Below are 24,674 nucleotides of genomic sequence, written 5' to 3' on the forward strand. Positions count from 1 at the left end.
CTTAAGATGGAGGGAGGAAATTTACTTTTCTTTGTTTTGATTGTCCTGTGTGTAATCCTGTATCAGTTTTGGTGCTCTATATTCAGAATCTTCTCTGAATACAAACTCACTTCCTCTGGGATTTTTCTTACATCATTTGTTATCCTAAGACACAAATTGTTAATATATTTTCATAGAAAATTCTGCAAATTGAGATAGTGTTGTAATCCCCCCTTAAAATGAGAACTAAGGGACACATTAAGAGAGGTCAAAAACATACACTAATTTTAGGTACACAGTTTGAGAAATACAGATCCTAATTTTTCAAAGTATTTAACATTTAATGTCACTTGTCCTAAGCGTACCTCTCATTGACTTCATTTTGAAATGAAGTTCTGAGGGATAATTTTGCATGTAATTTCTTTGACTTTTCAAACAAACAAAAGCAGAAGTTTCGTTACGCAACATTAAGCTGACACTTCTATGAATCACCTGCAAGTTTGGAAATGTTAGGTCAGTCGTGTTGAATTTTATCACATGAACTTTTAAAAAATTGTTATAAGTTATAGTCTGTCTTCCTGACTATGGAACAGCATTAGGAAGTTGTGAGTTATTTTGTAGACTGGATTCACAGATATTCATGGCAAATGAGGGACAGTGAGACTCTCATAGTTTGGATTCAGTCCCAAGGTCCAGCAGGGAGTATCTTAGAGCATCATAGACCTTTTTATGTGTTTCCTGAAAGTTTTTCCTTTTCTTCTCTGACCTTCTAAAACTGTCTTTGTCCCCAGAATTATCTCTTCCCTTCATCTGATTCCTTACCTGTCAACTACCCGTGCTGTGCCAGCCTTTATTGAGGCTTTTTAAAGCACTCTCTGTCTCCTTGCCCATCTTTTCTGCTTTTACCAGCATAATTTCTTCCCAGGGAGATGATGTTTTTTTCCCAAAGAGATCATGTTCTCCATTCCTACTTCTACATCAGACCTGTATTTCTTTCCTCCCACATCCATTTTTTTCTTTCTCCCACGTCCTGTTTTTCCTTCCACTCCCTTGTTTCTATTTGTATTCTTTCTCAGACGTCTTTGGTTTTTCTTAAAAATTCTGTCCGCTGCATCACAAGGCTGAGGATAACATAAGCATCTCCCTCAGCTGTTCTACATTTGGAGGAATATCATTAATTTCTCAAATTACCCAGAATGCATGCACATTTTGTGTGCTTTTATGTTGTGAGCACACCCAATATGTTTTTGCAAGCCATGCAGTTCTTGGGTACTTTTACTTACTTTTGCATGCTCTCTTGGGAAATTTTTGGTAGCTCCATTTCTGTCTTGAGCCACTAGATTTGACTATTGGCAGCAAAAACTTGTAGCTTTCAGGATAACGGCTGCTGGTTTAGTCTTTTTTTTTTTTTTGGTTGGTTGTACTGGTCATTTAGCTTATAATGTTTGAAATTATTTAAAGCAGAATAAAAGAGCCAAGAAGAAGATTATGAAAAGAGCTATCTGCCAAACACAATTCCACCTCAATTTAATTCCTGTGTGGATAATTCCTATTTCCTTTATTTTAAATGTCATAGACTGTATCCCACTTATGGGATTTGCTGGATTGAGTTTGTACTCTGTAAGTTTGACTACTGCAACAAGAGCAAATGAGCACATTTCTTTAACTTGGGCTCTTCATCTTTGTATTGCAGTAGAGCATTCCTCAGCTACCTGGAATTCTTTCTTAACTGAGGGTATATAGTGTACAAGAAGTGAATATGGGAAAACAGATGCTAGGAGTCAGGCAATATTCAAGCTGCCAGTTGAAAATAAGACTTTTTTTCAGGCTGGCTTTACTGTGATATCAAAAGTTCATTTTGTGGCACAAAATCAGTCTCTGTGCTATTTAATTGTGAGCATTATGACAGCTGTCACTAGAATACTTGCTACCGTCCTAGAAAATGCTATGCTACCAATAAATGGCATTAATAACTGAGAATTATTAGTATAAGAAGAAATCCAGGGAAGTTGGTTACCCCACAAACCTTGTCCTTTGGCTCAAAATTTTTGGTAATGCCCTATCAAGAAATTATTTTCTTTTCTATTCTGTCTTCACTTACGGCTCATGTTTTTTTTTGATAAAGCAATTGTCGCACAATTTCTCTCAACTCTAGTCTCCATATCTTTGTGGCTTGGTTTCATCCTTTTACTTTCTTATTACGCTTATATCCCAGCCATGGGTTTTTCACCACGGGTTTCGTAAACAGTGGAGAAAAGCAGGAGGCACTCTTTACAACCTCAAGACAAAATACAGTAATTTTAATTCTTTTTTCTTGAAAATATTTAGCTAAAATGAGGAAGAGGCAAACTAAAGAATAGAAAACATTCAGCACTTGGGTGTTTAAGTTCAGCCCTGCATCAACACTAAAGGAATTCCCTAAAGACAAAAAAATAAAATAAAATCTTCCATCTTTGATAGTCAGTTTCTTTTTTTTTTTTTTTTTTTTTGAGGGGGAAGGCAGGACTGTTAGGAAGAATTAGATATGAGTTGCATAAGTGCCATTTTCCCATGAGATTACTTCCCTCTGTGCTTTTCTTATGTTGCATCTTTGAAAAAAAAGAAGAAATATTTGAATTAATGCGACCAACATGACTTAGTATTTTTACCTGGCAAGGAAAATTGTGTTTGACACCATCAATTACATTACAAAGGAACCATGTGTATGAGCAAATTGGGACTGTATCAAAGAAGTAAACGCAAGTAAACAATAGAATTAAGGGAGCTATGTAGATCTAAAAAAGATGGAAACGTAGCCAGTGTTTATACTATCAATTAAATGTTAGACTCTGTCAGCCTTGTTTGATGCTTTTCCAGCTAAGCTTCTCCTGAGCTGTTTTATGAGATCAGCAAATATTTTTAGATTTTGGAAACTGAGTTTATGAAGTCTGATAAATAATAGAATTTTTCTTAAATGCTCTGTTCTCATTTCTGCAGTGGAGAAAGTTGCATGCAAGAATTACACTCTGGATTTCTTTCTTTTCAGACCTGTGTGTGGAATCAGAGGGAAAACTCTCATAATTAACCTGCCAGGTAGCAAGAAAGGGTCCCAGGTAAGAAGTGTTCTTACTGATCTGCTACTGAGGACCCATGATGAATACCTCCCATTGTTCTGAATGGTAGAAAGTACCCACTACAACAAATTTTATAAAAGGGAATTGAAATGCACATTCATGTAACTGAACGCACCATCACTCTTAGTCAGGGACAATACAATTCTGATCTGATTGAAGGTACTGTGTGACCAGGACAGCATTACATGTAGTGCACGAGAGTGCTCACTGTAGCAGGTAGTGCTAACGAAGAGTCTAAGACACTTCCTCTTTCTTCTCTAGTCAGCCTGTACCTGATCCCTGTGTTCTCTACAGCTTCCAAGAAAGCATCCTTTTTCACACAGAAGAGGAAGGCCTAGTGTATGGTAGAACTTAATGGAATATGAAGAATATTGCCAATTTTGGTCAGCAAGAGGGAAAAAAAGGAACATCATTTTTAAGAGTTCAAGGATTTTTTAAATCTTTTGGATATGGGTATTAGACTTTACACCCTTTATACAGTTTGTTTTCTTCCTGCATTTTGCTCTGTTTGGACAGAGAAGTTAGGCTTTATGTTTTTATTCATGCTTACTTTCTGACTGTAGAGCTGAGAGAAAAACAATTAAACATCAGGAGGAATTTTTTGTGTGTGTGTTAGTAAGGCTGGATCTTTCCGGTGCTCTTTCTTTTTGTGTAGTTGGCTGATAGATCCAGAATAACAGCCTTCTCCACACAAATATTGCTAAGCTGAATAGTGGGCAGTACAACCTGATACAAAACTGCTAAGGTAGATCTCCCATCAATCATGAGAATATATTTCTCTAGGGCTCAGACTATGTCAGTGGCCTTGTTAAAGATGTCTTTACCTCTGGCCTCTAACAAATGCGTACCTGGTGGTTTATCAATGTATTCTGAACCAGTAGTATCCAGTCATGGAGGAGACAGAACTAACGTGTTTGGCAGCACAGCCCTGAAGTCACTGTTTCTTGAAAGATTTCTGTCTGGAGATAAATAAAGAATGCTTATGTGGGCTGTCACCTGGAAGTTGAAGAGGAACTGTTTTGACTATTATTATTTTAAGCAGCATCGCAGCTTTTCAGATACATTGTCTACATGTTTCAGTTCAAGGACTCAGTAAGCCCTCCTATGATTCTACCGTTCCTTAGAACCTTTTTAGGAAATCTAATGAGACTCTGTAATTGAAAAGAAATTAAAAAGCCTTCAAAACATGCAACAAGCATTGCAGGATGGTGGGGCAGGAGTATACCTACTTGGAAGTCTTCCAGTTATGAGTGAGAAGTCGTATATGTGTACATGTATTTAACATAGCAATGTGCCACACATCTTAGAGAACTGGTGCACCAGTAAGAAGATTTTTTCAGAAGTCTGTACTTCTTTTGTTGAATTATGAAAGAGAGGAGATAGCCTTCAATCTCTAATGGTTTTTGTTGCGTTCAGTAGCACTGCTAACATGCTAGGTACAGAAAAAGTTGTCATGTTGTGCCCTGAGGCACTCAAACTGTAAAGATAGGTAAATCATAGAAAGAGGATGAGGAAAAGAAATGAAAAAATGTTAGTAAGTATTTTAACAATAGTTTGATATAAAGTAAGTAATAAAAAAGGTAATTCTGCTGGAAAAGAAAAAGATGTCATATGATTTCATTATACAAGCAAGCTTTTAATTAACATGATTTATTCGTTCCTGTCATGATGATACTCTGAGTATGTTCTGTTGCAATTTATTTTAATATGAAACATCTTTAAAGTATCAAATTTCAGCAAAGATTTTTAAGATGAGTACTAGAGAAAATTGTTCCATAACAGGCTGGATCTCAAGAACCAAATAGGACAGGCTGTTACCAGGAATTTCTCTCATTTCTCTCTATTATGACTTGCTAATTTCCTTTCCATCCTATTAATGCAATCATATAAGAAGTTTATAGAAAATTATGAAATTGCAGCAGTATACGTATTTCATTATTAAAATATTAAAATATTAATAGAAAATGGCAGCAGTGTAAATGCTCCATCTCAAAAATGGACACAATGTATGCCAAACATGTTTCCTCCAGAGAACATTGTGTGGCATGTACCAATGAATCAAGATCTGTGGAATACTTCAATTTTTGTGGTGTTCTGGTCTGTTGTCTTTTCTTTTAGCCTTGCAAAAAGTATTTAATGTTATGAAAAAGGGCAAAGTGTGAAATTACCACATGCTCATTGAAATCATTGGGTCTATGGCAGTTTTCATAATTGTACTAACAATTGCCTAAACCAATGAGTTTTACAAATAACATGAGCTTTTAGAGTACTTACTGGGAACCTATTCATCAACAGTCAAGCCAACAAGGCTTTATTTCAGTGGTAGGAGTGGGGAACGTGCTTCTCTAATGAGTTAATCATTAATGTACTTTTTGATGATTATTGGTCAGTTCACAGATTGTTGTCCTTGTTTACCACTTACTTGAGGTCTGCTTATTTACTGAAGTAATGATGGTTGTATGCTTCGGTATTTTAAACCATTTTAAAAATAATACTGTGGAGGCACAATAACTCTGAGGTTTGCAGTTACATTAGAACTTATAATTCTTTATTATGTTTACATATATATTTTAATATATATTCATTATATACAGCATCTTACGCTCATCCAGTTTACTCTAGTTCTTCAGAGTGCCAAATTGAATGTTTAAAGTATTTATAAATCTATGAAGTAGTCTGACTTTTCATTACTCTTAAAGGAGCAACTGAAAGGTGTGTTCTTTCTTAGAAGCTTTGAGGAAATACAGTGTTTGTGAGTCATGTTTTTGACTTACAAGGTGGCTTGTATAAACTTTACTAATTTCTAATGGATGGTTTGCTCTTTATTTTGTTTTCATAGTCATTTTTTTCATTGAAAATATCTGTATCTACAATATCTATTTACAAAATGTTTATCATTATTTATTTTCTCAATACTCTAAAATGTTGGAACACATTTCTAAAATCTTCCTTATGGTTCAAACAAAACCAAAAATAAAGTGCAACAAAAGGAATAATTCAGCTTTCTCTGTCAGCTTGTATGTTCCCTAACTGCACTGTCATGGCAATTCATCCTTGTGACCCTGCCATCATTTTCCAGTAATTTAATGTTTATATGGAGTCTGCTCAAATGACATGAAGAAAACTCTTTACTGAGGTGCCTGGGAAGAGGATGGGAGACAATAGTCATAAATTGAAGAAGGTAGCTTCCAGCTGAATAAAAAGAAAAGAAAAAAAAATTACTTTGAGGGTAATTAAGCATTAGAACAGGTTGTCAAGAAGGGTTGTAGAGTCTCTGTTCTTGGATTTTTTCAAGACTTTACTGAACAAAGCCCTGTGCAACCTGTCTGAATTTCATCTTGACCCTGATCTGAGCAGGAGGCTGCAGTGCATGATGTCCTGAGATTCCACTTTGATTTTATGAAATACTAGCATATTTTACCAGCAGACGTAGCTTATATATATATGTATGCCCATTATGGAACAAGAACAGTTACACGGTGTCTGCATTTTTGCTTTCTCCAGCCATATAAAATAAACTTTCTAATTGTTTTTAAGCTCATAGAGCAAGGAGAACAATTTTTTGTGAGTTACATAAAGTTATAATGACATCAGTGTAGTTTGTCATTCTTCCAGTATATAGGATAAGTCCATGAATAAAAAAGGCTATAATTATATAAAAGTATAATTATGGAAACCCTTATGGATTGTTCTCTAATTGTGAAGGAACATAATAGGAATGATTTGAAGCTAATACCCCTGCAGGGATAGAGTTAATGTTTTTATTCTGCATTTTTGTAGCATTCTGCCAACTGCTGTGAGCTGGTTTCTGTATTATGTATTCATGAAAATTTAACTCTTGTTTTCTGAAGTTATAATCCAGCATTAGCTTAATTACAGTAGCTCTGTTGTACAACTTACTATATTTGCATGAAAAAAGGCAAAAATATATAGTATAGTCCGCAGTTCTGGTTCTGAGTTTGTTTTTTTATCCTCTATGAGCAATTGCATAGGGCATTTAAGCTTTTATTTATGATTGGGTGAAAAGACATATCCAAATCCAAAATATAATTTAAGAGTAAGTCTGAAAAATCCCTGTTTACTTCTGCAGGTAACTTTTCATAGTCATTTCTCTTCTTGTTGTGCATAGGAATGCTTTCAGTTTATACTGCCAGCCCTACCTCACGCCATTGATCTTTTGCGGGATGCCATTGTAAAAGTTAAGGAGGTGCACGATGAGCTTGAAGATCTACCTTCACCACCACCTCCTCTTTCTCCTCCTCCAACTACCAGCCCTCACAAGCAGACAGAAGACAAAGGAGTACAGTGTGAGGAAGAGGAGGAAGAGAAGAAGGATAGTGGAGTTGCCTCAACAGAGGACAGTTCTTCTTCACATATAACAGCAGCAGCCATTGCAGCTAAGGTGAGTCTGGCTTGTTTCCCTAAGAGACCCTTTAGCTTCTATCTCAGGTACTTAAAACTAATATTCATCTGCATGTTAAGATTATACATTGATGTCTGCGTGGTCAAACAGATGTATTTTAGGTACTTTTTGTAGAAATCCAGCTTCAGAAAAATGTATGAATCCTGTTTCGGTAGGTGATTTCAAATTTCAGTGGGAGATACATTGTTTATTATCTTGACAATAACATGCATTTTTATGCTACCATTCCCATGTGACACACTATTTTTAGTGGTTTTTTTTTAATTCAAAGTACTCACACGCCTGAACATGCAAAGTCCAGTAGGTGGCATATTAAGGAATTGCAACAGAATTTTCTAAGCCATAATATTTATTTTGAAAAGAAAATGTTGGTTTCTAAAAACATTGATAAAAAGTATGACAGATAGGTAGCAGGTTAAGTAATAAGCTATACAGACTACTGTATTCCAGTGTACATGTCTGCATAAGAGGTGTGAAATTCTGCCACAAAACTAAATATCATCACATTGTCTTTAGACCCTTGTTTTAACCAGTATTCATAGATCAACATTACTCAAACCAAAATAATAAATTTGAGACTACAAAAGGAAAAAATTAGATAACACTTGCAAATTACTTCAGTTCAAGTTTTAAATGTTTTCCAAAGAAATATATTATTTGAAGCAGTATATGAATATTTACCTCAGTTTTATGCCTTCAGTTTCAAATGGAAAGACAATGTATTCCTATGTGTTTGGACAGGTTTTTTTCCAAACTACTTTGTTCTATATTTACTCTACAAATTGTGCTTTTAATTCCTATTACAAGAATTGAAAGTCTAAGTAACTCAAAATTATATTAAAAATTTCTAAACCAAAGCAGCCACATTCTAACTCCAGAAATGTGAATTCAGGTCTGAGACATCTTGACATTTCTAAGACAGCTGCAGCTGGAGATCATCTCCTCATGTACAGAAAATCCTGATTACATATATCTTTACAGGGATGAATTAAGGTAATTATCACTTGCAAGTTTCAGTTTTTATTAATGCAAATTTAAAATTTATTAATTTTTTTATATAGGCAAAGATGAATTATATGTGATTTTTAAAGGCAGAAAATACCTGAGATCTAAACTGGCTGTGTTCATATGAGCTTGGCATTCCAGTGTCACACTTGTTTTCACCTCATTCCCTTTCGGTCATTTGCTTGTATAGTTTCATGTTTTCCTGTCACTGTATTCATAGCTGTTATGTGTTGTGCATTAGAAGCATCCATCCTACACCAGTTCAGCTGTTATCATGGCAAAAGGTGAACAGCCCATCCCTGGTCTCATCAGTTATTGCCATCATGCAGCAGGCAGTGCAGGAGAACCGGTAAGAGACACTTACAAGAGGCTTTTCCACTAACAGTAGCTAAAAATAAACTGCCTGCCTCCTAGTCTACTGTGTGAACAGACAATGTTACTTATTTTCCTCTAACAAAGACACATCAGTGCTATCTTTTAGAGAACATGCTACAGAAAATATTCTGTTTAAGATACAGGCCTAAACAAGGTAAAGTTCATGTGCGTTGTCAGTTTGAATCATTTGGCTGCTGAGATAATCAGTACTATAAAGTCTGTGTTTCTGATTAGTCATTGGCTTTATCATCTAATATACTCCATAATTGAATATAATTAAAATAATCTCCTAAAAAAACTGCTATAGAGCTATGAAATTTTGGTAACTTCTTCCCCTTTGTTTGCCTTGCTTTGCTTTTTTTTCTCTCAATACTTTGTTTGTCAACATAATACAGCATTTGCACTGGGCGTTCATAGTTTGCTTCCATCACTTGCAGTTTCTCCCTTATTTTTATATTCTGTTTAGAAGTAGAATTTCTCAAAAACAGAAGAAAAGACTTGAGCAGTCAGGATACGGTGGACTTACTGTAAATTACTGGATTTTAGTGCATAGTAGGCAACTATTTCAATGAATGGTAGAAAGGACTTGTTTTATTATAACCCAGAGATTAAAACTCGGGCTCTATCAAAATACTTTATTTTCTGTCTCCCAAAGATTTAGTCTAGGCTTGAATCAAGATAGAATTATGGCTACAATATCATCAGGAATGAAATGTAATTTACGGTATTTGTAGCTGTAGATTAGAGAAACCCAAGGAAGGCAGTTGGCCTAGAGAGAGGGTTGTCTGACCCATTCATTCAGTGTCAACCAGCAAATGGGGTGTAAGTTCTTGGGAAAATATGTCACTAGATTTGATTACCGGAGGCTGCACTTTCTTGTTCTCTTAGACAAATAGTAAATTAAACCATCAGTGAAACGGTGTAACACCTCTGTATTTAAAACATGATGACCATGTCTCTTGAAAAGTCACTTAGGAAGTGTGAAGGCTTTAAAGTTCATGCACCTGATGATAAAGCTATATATGTGTACATACGTAAATTTTCTTTTTTCTGAGTTGAGGTTACTAAACTAGAATTTGCACTATATTCTTCAGTATCAGTAGAACAGTGAATTCAGCCTCTCTGAAGCACACTCTTAAGCTGTCATCCAGGCTTCTGTGCCCTTTTGCAAATTACTCTTGAGCTATTGTTTTATGCATTCTATAATCCAAATCAAGTCTTCAAACTCAGAGGAGAAAGTGGCTAGTTTTTCAGAAGATTGTTGGGTTTTTTAAGCTATCCTTTCTCTATGTTCTTAAGACATTTTTGCTCTTGTATAACGATCATAGTAATTGCCATCTGCAGCTTGTCTTCTTAGTACCTCACCAGCACTGTCAATCTTCATTCCAGTCCTAGCCAAAAGTGAATAAAGAGATCATATCTTTAACTTTGTCCCCTTCTTGTCAACACTTAGTTCTCTAATCTGAAAACACAAATACTTAATCCAATATAAAAGTACTTCTGGAAAAGATCATATCAGATAAAAATTGTAGAAGCAATGACTGATGGATATGGTAGATATCTTTCTCTGTCACTTCATTTCTCATTCATTTCTTTCTCTGTCAGTATGTTACAACAGGTTTTCCACTCCAGCTAGCGCAAACAGAAACTATTTTCACTGAACGTAGAGTTTTATTGTACCCCATTTAGAGTTTTGAAATCCACCAAATATGTTTGAAACCAGAAAATGAGTTAAAAAATTTTAGGGGGAGAAATCATAAATACTCAGTGTGACTTTGTGAAAGTTGTTTTTTTTTTTTAAATCTATCCATACTGCAATAATATTCCTGCCTTTCTTTATTGCAGATTTCCAGGCTCCAGGAAACACAGAAATTTCTCATGGGTTTATCAACCTCTTTAACAGGCTTAACAAGAAGTTGCCTTGATTAGAGACTTAGATTGCCTAAATTTAATTTCAAAAGAAAAAAAAATTATTAAATGTAGGTGAGAGAAATGAGACATTCCCCATATCACATAACATATGCAGAGAAATACCATTCGTATTCTATTGTGCCTTTCACTTAATGGACACTATATATCCGTTATATTTTACATACGTTTATGTTTATGCAGTATACATATTAGTACCTTCACTAAAATCAGCAGGTTGCAGTGGTTTAAAGACAATATTAATGCTAGTTTTAGCAATACAACACACTCACAGTCGGATTAGAGAAATAAAACTCTTGAGAACAAAATTTGTAATTGTGAACTAACTTAATTTTCTCAGTGAGATTTTGTTTCTGCAAAAGCTAGCACGCTGGAACTTAAGAGTTCTAGATAGGTTTATATACAGGTGGTTTACGGCAATTGTATTTTCTGTAAAGGTAGTGATTAGGGAATTCTGCGACTTGGGCAAATCCCAGTCTAATCCCAGGCTGCTCGGATAATTTCTCTGTATTCTTCCCAGGCTACCTGCCCTTGCTTCCATCCTCTGTAGGCTTCATTTTGTGTTTGAGTTTGTCCAGGAGCTCCTTGTTCATCCACACAGGCCCCCTGGCATTTTTGCCTGACTTCCTCTTTGTTGGGATGCATCGCTCCTGAGCTTGGAGGAGGTGACCCTTGAATATTAACCAGCTTTCTTGGGCCCCTCGTCCCTCCAGGGCTGTATCCCATGGTACTCTACCAAGCAGATTCCTGAAGAGGCCAAAGTCTGCTCTCCTGAAGCACAGGGTAGCAAGCTTGCTGTGCGCCCTCCTCACTACCCTAAGGATCTTGGATTCCACCATTTCATGGTCACTGCAGCCAAGGCTGCCCTCGAGCTTCACATTCCCCAACAGCCTCTCCTGTTGGTGAGAACAAAGTCCAGCATAGCACCTCTCCTCATTGGCTCCTCCATCACTTGGAGAAGGAAGTTGTCATCAACGCATTCCAGGAACCTCCTGGATTGTTTATGCCCTGTCATGTGGTCCCTCCAACAGGTATCGGGGTGGTTGAAGTCCCCCATGAGGACCAGGGCTGCTCCTATCTGTCTATAGAGGGCCTCATCCTCTCGGTCTTGCTGGTTGGGTGGCCTGTAGTAGACCCCCACCACAATACCACCTGTCCGTGCCCTCCCTTTAATCCTGACCCGTAGGCTCTCGGTCCGCTCCTCATCCATCCCCAGGCAGAGCTCCATGCACTCCAGCTGGTCATTGACATAGAGGGCAACACCCCTTCCGTGTCCCCTGCCTGTCCTTCCTAAAGAGCCTGTATCCTTCCATTCCAACACTCCAGTCATAGGACATAACCATATAATGTAATATCTGGTTACTCTGGAGTAACCAGAGTAAACCCAGCGAGAACTGGATCATGATATCATTTGCAAAAGCAATATTGTATTTGTACTGTGGGATCTTGGAGTATATAAAAGAGGTAATGGACCCATACACAATCATCTCAAGATGCGTGCAGCTTTTTATGAGAGGAGAGTATAGAAAAGGTGTCTTATTTAAAGACTCAAAACTATTATTTCTTTTATTGTGTTTTTTTTTATTTTATGCCTTTATCAAAATGTAATTTTTTGCTGTATTGTCTTTAGTCATGGAGTCTAAAAGGAAGCATTAAAAGTTGTAGGTAGTATTTGAGCTACGCCAATATAAAACTTAGGGATGTCAGCCTTTTTTTGCGTTTAATATATTTAAGATTGAATTTCAGGAGAAGAAGAGAACAGAAAGGAAATGGTGCTTCTCACTACAAACTGTTCGTATGATCACAATATCATTGTCCCTGTTTACCTCTATGGTACATCTCTAAGATGCCATTTGCAAGTCAGAATACTCCAAGTAGAGGCCCTATTACTCCAGAATACTCCAAGTTAGGCACTATTTCTGGAGAGGAAGATATCCCCAGCATAATCATCCATAGTGAACAGAATCTCTGCTGACTTCATAATTTATAGTGGAAATTGCAGCGCAAGTTACTTAGCCTTGAAAGATCCTCTCAGGAAAGTTGGGGTTTTTTAAATGCTGACAGAAATTGCCTGGCAAAAAATACTGTCAGTTTAGAAACACAGCAGTAGAGCAGAAAGCAGGCAGTTGGCGGCACACTGAGAACAAGATGTGTTTCCACACAACTTATAAACAGGTTATAAATATGAGAAACTCTCAACTTGTGGAGGAGGGTTTATGGTAAAATAAGATCCCCTAGGTATAACCCAGTATCTCCCAAGACAGGGTTGCTAAGTTAATACATAGTCATTATTTATAGAGAGGAACCAAGGAAATTGAGGGGAAAAAAAAGACATAAAAAAGCAGTATTTAATTTCTTGAGTCTTAAGATTGGTCATTTTAGCTGCACAGAGACAAGCAACAAAGCTGTCTTAATATCCTAACACTGGTCCTAAGGATGCAACAGATTTTAAAAGCTAAGACTGAAGCTTGTTCCTGGAAGGAGGTACTTTCCAGTGGCTTCTATTTGCCCTAAAGCCTTACTAGGCACGAATGCTCAAAATGCCCAGATGCAGACTGGGTACAGCATCTCCATTTAAAAAAAAAATCCTGGCTGGAAATGTCCAGTGTTAGTGATTTGATTTGTCACTGGTTCTTCATTTCTTGCTACTGCCATTGCTACTTCGTTGTCTGCTACTGCCATTTCCCCCAAACATGGGGATTCTTTTGGTAATTCTCTTGGAACTTAAACATCAGGCTGAGCTAAGAAATTCTTAATGAGGAGAAAGATATTAAAATATGTGTGTATATATATTACTTCAAAGATCTGAATTTCTACATTTTCTGGTCTGTTGTGACAGAAAAGAGAATTGCAGGAAGTAAGAGCAAGCTGATTTTGTAGAAGTGCTGCCTCTGACAAAGGAAGAGGTTAAAATCGTGAAAAAAAAATCAGAATAAGCCTTTATAGAGAATGTGTTATAGCAGAATATCTGCTGCCTTTTCTGTTGTAGAACTAATGTTAGAGATCAGTTCTCCTGTCGGAGCTATTTATCATTCGTAAGTCTTACCATTTTACACAAAAAATAAAAAATTAATCATTATGTTAAACTAGCAATCTAGTCAATTATAAAGCTGGTGTGATATCTGGGCCTAAATACTGCAGTAATAAGAAGCAACAGACTTTCTAAGACTTGGTGTATTAAAGCTAAGAAAAGCTTTATTCTTAAATGCATTCTTCTACCTCTTTTCTTTGGAACTGGTGATAAAAATGAACAGAAGATACTGAAGATAAAAATTAATGATAGATTCACTTTTATAACTGAAAATAAGACCACTTTCTCACTGTTGTAAGTTGGTGTAATTCCATTTATTTAAGTGGCTTAATAATACCAGCTAAAGGATCTGTCCCTAAAATTCCAGCTTAGAATTAGAATCATAGGATCACAGAAAAGAATCATAGAACAGTTTGGGTTGGAAGGGACCTTTAAAGGCCATTTTGTCCAACCCCCCTGCAATGAGCAGGGACATCTTCAACTAGATCAGGTTGCTCAGAGCCTTGTCCAACATGACCTTGAATGTTGCCAGGGATGGGGCATCTACCACCTCTCTGGGCAACCTGTTCCAGTGCCTCACCACCTTCCTCAGAAAAAATTTCTTCTATCTAGTCGGCATCTACCCTCTTTTAGTTTAAAACCACTGTCCTATCGCTACAGGCCCTGCTATAAAAGTCTGTCCCCATCTTTCTTATAAGCCCCCCTTAAGTACTGAAAGGCTGCAAGAAGGTCTTCCCAGAGCCTTCTCTTCTCCAGGCTAAGCAAACCCAACTTTCTCAGCCTTTCCTCATAGGAGAGGTGTTCTATCCCTCTGATCATTTTTGTGGCCCTCCTCTGGACCTGCTCCAACAGGTCCATGTCTTTCCCGTGCTGAGGACCCCAGAGCTGGATGCAGTACTCCAGGTGGGGTCTCATCAGAATGGAGTAGAGTGGCAGAATCACTTCCCTTGACCGGCTGGCCACGCTTCTTTTGATGCAGCCCAGAATACAGTTGGCTTTCTGGGCTGCGAGCGCATATTGCTTGCTCATGTCCAGCTTTTTTTCCACCAGTACCCCCAAGTCCTTCTTGGCAGGGCTGCTCTCAAGCCCTTCATCCCCCAGCCTATACTGATACCAGGGGTTGCCCCAACCCATGTGCAGGACCTTGCGCTTGGCCTTGTTGAACCTCATGAGTTTCACATGGACCCACTTCTCAAGCTTGTCCAGGTCCCTCTGGATGGCATCCCATCCCTCAGGCATGCCAACCACACCATACTGAGGGTGCACTCAATCCCACTGTCTACATCACTGAAGAAGATAATTAAACAGTACTGATCCCAATACAGACCTCTGAGGGACACCACTCATCACCAGTCTCCGTCTGGACATTGAGCTGTTGACCACTACCCTTGGATGCGACCATCCAACCAATTCTTCATCCACCAAACAGTCTATCCAGCAAATCCATCTCTCCAATTTAGAGAGAAGGATGTTGTAGGGGACCATGTCAAAAGCCTTACAGAAGTCCAGATAGATGAACATCCATAGCTCTTCCCTTGTCCACTGATGTAGTCACTCCATCATAGAAGGCCACTAGGTTGGTCAGGCAGGACTTGCCCCGGTGAAGCCATGCTGGCTGTTCCAAATCACCTCCCTGTCCTCCATGTGCCTTAGCATAGCTTCTAGGAGGATCTGTTCCATGATCTTCCCAGGCACAGAGGTGAGGCTGACAGGTCAGTAGTTCCCAGGGTCCTCCTTTCTACCCTTTTTAAAAATGGGTGCAATGTTTCCCTTCTTCCAGTCACCAGGGACTTCACCTGACTGCCATGACTTTTTCAAATATCATGGAGAGTGGCTTGGCAACTACGTCAGCCAATTCCCTCAGGACTCTGGGTTGCATCTCATCAGGTCCCATAGACTTATGTACATTTAGGTTCCTCAGGTGGTCACAAACCTGATCTTCTCTCACAGTGGGAGGGACTTTGCTCCCCGGGTCCCTGCCTTGAGGTCCATCCACTCGAGAGGTGTGGGAAGAGAGGTTGCCAGTGAAGACTGAGACAAAAAAGTTGTTGAGTACCTCAACCACCTCCTCATCCATTGTTAGCAGTTTGCCAGTTGTGTTCATCAGGGTGGATATGCTTTCCTAGCTGGCCTTCTAATACATTATGTGGGAAAAAAAAGACTGACTTTTTATTTTTCCCTTCAGAATGCGTTTTAAAGCAAGTGTTGGCTTTGGGTGGTGGTTTCTAGTGCTTTTGCCTGTACTCCCTCCAGAGAAGCCTGTAGCTTTTACAGCACAAACCTTACATCAAGAATTTTTGTGGCTGAAATAAAGTCTTCAGTACCCAGAATGAAGAGTATTTACTCACTGCATGACATTTCTTATGAAAAATTTTCTCACTGCATGACATTTCTTCAGAGGGGTTCAGTCATTGCTAATAAATGGTTTTCTGATCAGAATGTTGTCCCCTAGTTAGAGAATGGGAAGTCTGCCTCCCTTCATGCCACAGTAGAAATCATTGTTGGTCATTGTTGGGTTTGAAACAGAGGCTTAAGAGGAAAAACATTACTTTCCTATTATTTCCTGTTGTAGTATGTCTGATTCCTAGGTCTTTCAGGACAAATAGTATGTTCTATACTACTTTAGTTAGAATATGAACTTACATATTTGCTAAGTATTTATCACTGAAATTATGAGAACATGCCATTATCCACAGCACTGAGTATGAGGAGGTAGGCAAACTGAGGAGTGGGGTATTCCCATGTTTTTGATGTACGGTTTTGAGTAAGTTTTAAATACAGTATATTTTTTACTACTAATTCTCTCTTCTTTTTAAGATTCCAGATTCCATCATCTCTCGTGGTGTTCAGGTGCTCCCACGTGATACAGCCTCCCTCAGTACTACTCCTTCAGAATCTCCTCGTGCCCAGGCCACCTCTCGTCTCTCCACTGCATCCTGCCCGACACCAAAAGTAAGTACGTTCAGGCTCCATGCTCAGACATATAATCTATCAGATTAATGTATTGCCTCTGCTGAACACGGTTGGTTCGCATGCAAGGGTTGTATCATTCTAAGTAATAGATAAATTCAAGACAGTATAGTTCATTCCATGTGTACTGTTGCACAATTTAATATGTGGGTTGACCAACACATATAGGGTTACTGAAGTTTCATGTTATCTCTTGCAATATCAATCATGTATATGAAATTGTTAACACCTTGAATGTCTTTAATATCCCCAGGAACATAGATAATCCTGCCACTGAGTAACAACATTAAGCAAGTAGTATTTTGTTGACAAAATGTATGTGCAAATTTCTAGCCTGGGCTGGGGCAGTTCTGTGCCCCACTTTATTGTTGTTCAGTTTAAGACACTTTCAAACCAACTGGGTTTGCTCAAACTTAGATATTTGCTGCCTGACATTTGGAAACAAAAACCAGCCTAAATTGAATAGAAAGAAAGTTTTAATGCCAACCTTGTGGGATTATTATTCAGTTCTTACTGACTACGCTGTACTATTTAATCATTGAGGTGAACTCTACTATGTTCTCTTATTATCAAACTTTAAATAGCATACATCAAAAACCAAGTGAATTGACCAGTGGCAAGGCCTATAAAGTTTACCTTCGGCGCGATTCCTTTCAGCAGAAGCAAACTCTGCCTGAATTCACTTTGTGCGTTCACATCACAAAGATCTTTCTGTGGCACCAGATGCTGACATACTAATAGACCCGTGGCAGATGGCAAACAGTAACATTCTTCCTCATCTAATTCATGATCCTTGAAGATTATTCTGCTTGCTACAGTGATTGCCAGCATCTGCTAGTTCTTCTTTCCTGCTGTCTCGTTCTTTTCTGTCAGCAAACAAGATTTATTTGCAGCCACCCATAGAAATGTTTTGGTTCAGCCTCTGGGATTGTTTTATGCAGCATTCACCTTCACTGTAGTAGAATCAAAATTATTCTGATGGACAGCATCAGAACTTGAACTTCCTTATATAGTCTGCTTTTCTTAAGAAGATGTTCAGTGAATTCTGTCTGCAAGCAGCTCCTTCATTTTTTTGTTAAAAAATTGTCACTTGTCTGATGGCTTAAAAATAAAAACTCAAAGCATATTACATTACAACACTCAGAGCAGAAGACCAATATGAAACAGAGAAACTGCACTGAGTTTTATGCCTGTTGACAAGACAAGTGTCCAGAGAAAAACAAAGGAGACTAGTAACAGGCACAAAAAAAAGACAGCACTGCTAAGACATAGCTCTAGATGAAGCCTATATATTTTCAGAAAGGTTATCACAATGGGAAGGAGTAAAGCTTATCTGTTGTGAAGCAAAATGCACTCCTATAGACTATCTTCAAAGATTCAGAGATTACAGAAGGAGACTACAAGAACTTTGAAGCAGACTAAAAATCTGAAACTCTTTTTTTGGGAAATTAGTTGAGATGAGCTCTTATCATAATTGGATCATGCTTTGGTATTTCATGTTAAGCCCTGTTTTTCATGTATTACTGCAAAATCAGATTTTGTTCAAAATGTGTGGGACGATACCACTTTATAACAGCTATTGCCATGCAACATCTAGCTAGTCTAGCTTTTCTGTGATGTCTTTCGAAAGTGAGTGGGACAAGCTGTTATGGGGAAAGATCTAGGAAAGCCCAACTGGAAAATAAACTCGAAGGGTGATCTCATCTGTTCCTATTACCTGGAGGTTGGATTTTGCACAAAAGTATAAACTTCTTTGCCACTTGGAGAGCTCTTGGTTCATTTTTCTTACTACTTTAAAAAACCCGAACAAACTACTCGTTATCTTTTGGTTCAGTCCTTTTCAGTACCCTCAAGTTCTCAAACATCATCTGAATTTGTCAAGAAATATGGTTCATTCATATTCTTCAAAACTGTCAATATGTCTCAATGTCTTCATTTACTGTGTTTTTCCTTCTGGATCCTGGCTTTCTAATAATGCAGTATGAATTAAATTTACACTGGACCTCTTGATCCACACAGTAGTGAGAATAAAGAGAAATTGTACTTCAGCATCAGTTGATATTCTAGGGTGGTTTTTTCCTTCTCTAATCTGCAAGTGTATATTTTCAGTATTCTCATTTGCTGGTTTAGGAACTCATTTCAGGGCTCCAAAACATGTGTATATTAAATGAAACAAAGGAGAGGAAATTTCAGGAAAAAAAACCCCAACAATTTAGTTTCTTTTGATTATACATATTGTTTGGAGTGGTGGTCTAGCCATAGAGCTAGTGGCACTATATTTCTTTGTCAACTACATGTTCCAGTTTACTTTGTTGTACCATTTTCTTGTTGCATTTTTTTTGTCCTAAATGTACATAAACCCCTACATCTCTCTTACTGAATGTGCTGAATAGCAGAAAGTTGTGTGTGTCTCTCCGAAAAATATCAAGCTTCTGCAATGAAGGGAGCACCTCTATTGAATTAATGTAAGTAGCAGGTTACTAATGCATGGGGGTATTGGAGAGAAGGTATCAGAGAATGCACTGCTAATACTCCTGATTGATCTGTTAGGAGAAGTCTTTACCTTTTCATAATTATATTTTTGAAAACCTAACGTTGTTTATATATACACACAGATCATGTAGACAAAATACAACATTTAATTTTAAATTTGCTTTACTGATTACACTTTATCTTCCATGTTTTCTGAAAATCTGTTTCTAACAAAGTAGTAAATGATGAATATTGAGTTTGAACCTGTATACTTCAACCAGTCCTCAAAAGTTTAATTTCCTGATAAAAGAAGCAATTATATTTTTCACTGTAGCCTCTTGGGAGGTCAGAATTTCTCAAGTCGTATTTCCATTGGGACTACTCTATCTATCATTAGGTAAATCCCCCAAACTAAGCAAACTTGCTTTTGTTAGCTTTTAATAAATCTCTGTAGAACACCTTCCTTGTACTCTAAATTGCATTTGAGTTTCAAGCAAAATCCACAACATGTCAAAGAGCATTTGAACCATATTTATAGTAGATGGATTCAGATATAGAGGCAATCTAAGTTTTACTCAGTGGAAGACTGCACTAACAGTCCTCCCTTTTTCAGTCATTCAACCATAAAGTTGATAGTGATTGTGATATTTTTATCTTCTACAATATAGTTTTGGTCTTTTCAGAGTTTTACTGCTTTCTCAACAAGGTTAGATGAATTTGCTGAATACTCACATGACAGAAGTTTAGGATGACACAGTGTGGCTTGCCAGTTTTTCTTGTCATTTCCAGTAGCTGCTAAGATTCTAAGATCTTACTATATTTTTGTGTATGTTTGTGGTTGGCATTTTTATGAAATTAAATGCAATGTTCTTTTCAGATACAAAAGTAATACACTATCTAGTGTAAATACCTTTTACAAATACAGAGAAATTTTCTTGTGTTTGCATTAATGTTGACTCTTGGGGCTTTTTTAAACTTACAGTATAAGATTTTAGATCTATAACTTCAGATAACTTAAAAGAATATATCCAGAGCAAATGACTGAGTTGTTCCTTCAAACTTCTAATTTTGTTCTACTCTTAGGGAGATATTAGTATAAAAGAAAATTACAGCTTTCAAGTTGAAGTCTTCACTTCTTCCATACATAAATGACGTAATCACTACTTAATTTTTGGCAGTGTTGTGCGTCAAAATCAAATGAAGCAGATACAGAAGACCAAGGACAGGTTTTCAATTATCACCAGGAATACATTTCAGTGACAAGAGGTGTTCAAAGTATTTCACTTTGCAAGATCATCAGTCTCACTGATGTTCAGTTTTTTCCACTTCAATGTGCAAAGTTTCTTTCAGTGTTACCTTTGATCGTGAAGGATCCTAAGGAACTTGTTTAAGATGAGAGTGTTTTTTTTCTTTTTCCATCCTGCTACTTCATTCCCAACACTCCTTATATTCCGCTTAAGAAAAAGTCTCTCTCTACTTTACTTGCTGGATATCTGTCCCTTCCCTAGCTATCTATTTTTTAGTTACACTGAATTAGACAAAACCCTCGGTGGTGTTAAGTTACATCCTTACATATTTGTAGTTGTGATAGATAGCTTTTAATTCCTACATAAGAAAAGTATATAGGCTCTATCTTACAGCTAAAATGGGCAAGCAAGGCTATTTTTCAGAAGTTTTTTCATTTCTAGCAGAACGGTCATCTCATCTATCCACCACTCCATCCACACCTTCTTTGTAGCATAGTACATTTAATTCTGCTAGTTGATCGCTTTCTGTAACTTTCTATAGCTGTCTTGTATTAAGAAGTGTTACCTTTATCATTCATAAGTTGACATTCACTAAAGACCTAATACTCCTAATGTAAAAAGTGCGGTACTTGTAATTTATGTAAATGTTTCAGTTGCAGAGAATTTCTGAAATGAAAAAGCCTAGAAAAATACATTAAACATTTTAAAAAAAAAGAGGCTGATGAGAATTATTTCTGTGGCAAAAAAATATTTTATTATTTCAATGATCTCTCATGCTTGCTACCAATGAAAAATGATGCTTCGAACACCTTCTGTCATGAACCACAGCTTTAAATGTTGAATGTGCTCATTGATGCAAGTTTTCCACACAGACAAATGAGTTACAAATTAATACTAAACCTAATTATGATTTATGTCTTCAGTCTAGTGTTTTGACTTTTAATACACAGCTACTATGTGAAGTCATGACATTAGCAGATGGGAACAGGTAGAGTTGGGAAGATCCTTTTATATCAATTATTGTTAAAAAATTTTCGGTAGAAATATTCAGTATTTTCCAGCAGAAGATCAAGTTGCTTACCAGAAATTCTTAGTTAATAATAAGATGCAGTTCAAGACGTAATTTGGCAAGCTGTAGTTTATCCATACAGTAGATATTTTGTGTACATTGAGTGCATTAAATTTTATGTTTGTTGTCTTGATTCCTACTATTTCTTCTTAAGGTGGTCATCAGGGTGAATACAATATGCCAAGTATGTGAATACATTTTAAAGTTTGTACACATACACTAAATTCCCAAGTAAAGTTTTTTTCTTTTTATTTATTAAGTTTGTATATGCTATAGTTTTTTCTACCTAGGAACTTGCTTGAGTAACTAGCAAGTGCTTTGGCACAGCTGTGATAGAGTCGAGGAGCATGGAAAAGTGGAAAGGATGTTTAAATTCTTAGGATGATCTAGGTAGGTGAAATCACAGTCTGAGCACTGCAAGGTTTCTTGCTTTTTCCTGTAAAACAGGTAGCTGTGTATAGACACATGGGCTTAGTTAGATATTTGATCCTGCTAAAAATTCCAATGTTTTCTTGATTATTTCCGGGCTTTATTTCCTCTTAATTTTTTTCAGTGCACATTCCAGGATTACAAAAAATTGTATTTAGTGAAAAGAGATGCTGAGTGAATGTGTATTGGAGTAGAAAGTAGCCAGAGTTGCCTTAAGGTGAGGAATCTTGCTTACTAATGCATGTCAGTCTACCGTATCCTCCCAGGTTCTCCTCAGTACAGTGCAGCAGTGGTTTTCAAATCAATTACTAATTAAGATACTAGAATGTTTTCCATATAATCATTGCCTTTTTGCCTCATTGGTTAAAGTGTATTGTCCTGGCAAAACATGTGGATGATTGAGTCCTAACAAGTCTCATTTTTAGTTTATATTTTGGTTAAAAGTCCTGATTGTTGTTAGTTAAAAACACTAAATGCCACAGTTTCAAAAGTGAGACATTGTGACTAAGAAAGAAGCAGCTTGGTATGCTTGGGATATCAAAAAAAGCCAAATACTTAATAAATAATAAAAGCAAAGTCTACTAAAATCCTTTCTAAAATGGAAGATTCACTTTGTAGGAAGGTTGAAAAATATAGGGGTAGTGTTTTGGAGGTTTCTGTTAGTACCAAAATAGACCCATCAACAGTTCTCTGGAGAGGCAGAATAAAGACTTGTGTCATCAAGTTTAAGCTGAACATTGACTTTCAGTAGAGGTGCTTACTTGACTTAGTTTTATTTACTGAATATCTGTTTTTCAAGTAGTACCATATTCATTGGTAACTGGAGTCTGTATTAAATAGTGTAGCAGTGCCAAAATCCAGTTCTCTTCGTTGCCTCATGCACAAGAACTGTTTATAGCAGGGCTAAGGAAGGATGTTAGAGTAGTTGGGAATTGGCTACTTATACCAATCCAGAGCATCCAGAACAATTATTGAATTCATAGAATCAGCTACTTTTCAGACCTGTTATATACTGGCTCTCTATGTTAGGGAATGTTTTGACTGTACAGAGCTACACGATTCTGATGACAAGGTGGAGTGCTTATGGGTGAGGATGAGAGGGAAAGCCAATAAGGCAGATATTGTGCTGGGAGTCTGTTATAGACAGGTTGAGGAGACGGATGAATCATTCTACAAGTGCCTGGCAGAAGTCTCAGAATCGTGTGCCCTTGTCCTCGTGGAGGACTTTAACTTTCCAGACATCTGCTGGAAATACAACACAGCAGTGAGTCAGCAATCTAGGAGGTTCCTGGAGTGTGTGGAAGATAACTTCCTGACACAGCTGGTGGGTAAGCCAACCAGGGGAGGAGCCTTGCTAGATCTGTTGTTTACGAACAGGGAAGGTCTGGTGGGAGGCGTGATGGTTGGAGACCGTCTTGGGCTCAGCGACCATGAAATGATAGAATTTTCAATTCTTGGTGAAGCAAGGAAGATGGTCAGCAAAACCACCACTATGGACTTCCGGAGGGCAAACTTTGGCCTCTTTGAGGCACTGGTTGAGAGAGTCCCTTGGGAGATGGTCCTGAAGGGCAAAGGGGTCCAGGAGCGATGGACATTCTTTAAGAAGGAAATCTTAATGGCTCATGACCAGGCTATTCCCATGTGCCGCAAGTCGAACTGCTGAGGAAAATGACCAGCCTGGCTGAACGGGGAGCTTTTGCTAGGAGTCAAGAAAAAAAAGAGAGTTTATCATCTCTGGAAGAAAGGGCGGGCAACTTAGGAGGAGTACAGGGATCTTGTTAGATCATACAGAGAGAAAATTAGAAAGGCAAAAGCTCAGCTAGAACTAAATCTGGCCACTATTGTAAGGGACAACAAAAAATGTTTTTACAAATATGTTAACAGTAAAAAGAATCCCAAGGAGAATATCTATCCCTTAATGGATACAGAAAGGAACGTAGCCACCAGAGATGAGGAAAAGGCTGAGGTACTTAATGCCTTCTTTGCCTCAGTCTTTAATAGTGAGTCCAGTTATCCTCAGGGTACTCCACCCCTTGAGCTGGAAGGTAAGGATGAAGAGCAGAACATACCGCCCTTAATCCAGGAGGAAAGAGTTAGTGACCTACTACGCCATCTGGACACTCACAAATCTATGGGACCAGATGGGATCCATCCAAGAGTACTGAGGGAACTGGCGGAGGTCCTTGCCAAGCCACTCTCTATCATCTATCAGCGATCCTGGTCAACGGGGGATGTCCTAGAGGACTGGGGGCTTGCCAGTGTGACTCCCATTTACAAGAAGGGTCGGAGGGAGGATCTGGGGAACTACAGGCCTGTCAGCCTGACCTCGGTACCGGGGAAGATTATGGAACGGTTTGTCTTGAGAGCACTCACGTGGCAAGTCCAGGATAAGAAGGGGATCAGGCCCAGTCAGCATGGGTTTACGAAAGGCAGGTCCTGCTTGACCAACCTGATCTCCTTCTATGACCAGGTGACCCACCTAGTGAGTAAGGGAAAGGCTGTGGATGTTGTCTACCTAGACTTCAGCAAGGCCTTTGACACTGTCTCTCATGGCATACTCCTTGAGAAGCTGGTGTCTCATGGCTTGGACAAGTGTACTCTTCGCTGGGTAAAAAACTGGCTGGCTGGATGA

The 24,674-nt window shown here is 37.9% G+C and overlaps 1 protein-coding gene across 11 annotated transcripts in view; it reads left to right on the forward strand.

Moving 5' to 3' along the window:
- GPHN (gephyrin) overlaps positions 1–24,674 on the forward strand; it is a 312,924-nt gene that overhangs the window by 191,853 nt on the left and 96,397 nt on the right. For 7 of the 11 annotated variants that reach the window (XM_069784156.1, XM_069784161.1, XM_069784155.1 and 4 more), the window contains 3 exons: positions 3,005–3,071; positions 7,222–7,494; positions 16,673–16,807. In XM_069784156.1, the coding sequence (XP_069640257.1) occupies positions 3,005–3,071; positions 7,222–7,494; positions 16,673–16,807 (475 nt within the window). Of the gene's footprint in view, positions 1–3,004; positions 3,072–7,221; positions 7,495–8,761; positions 8,870–16,672; positions 16,808–24,674 lie in introns of all 11 variants that reach the window. The other 4 variants (XM_069784153.1, XM_069784154.1, XM_069784159.1 and 1 more) reach the window with 1 other exon arrangement.

Source organism: Haliaeetus albicilla, chromosome 5 (assembly GCF_947461875.1).
Source record: "Haliaeetus albicilla chromosome 5, bHalAlb1.1, whole genome shotgun sequence".
Taxonomy (NCBI): Eukaryota; Metazoa; Chordata; class Aves; order Accipitriformes; family Accipitridae; genus Haliaeetus; species Haliaeetus albicilla.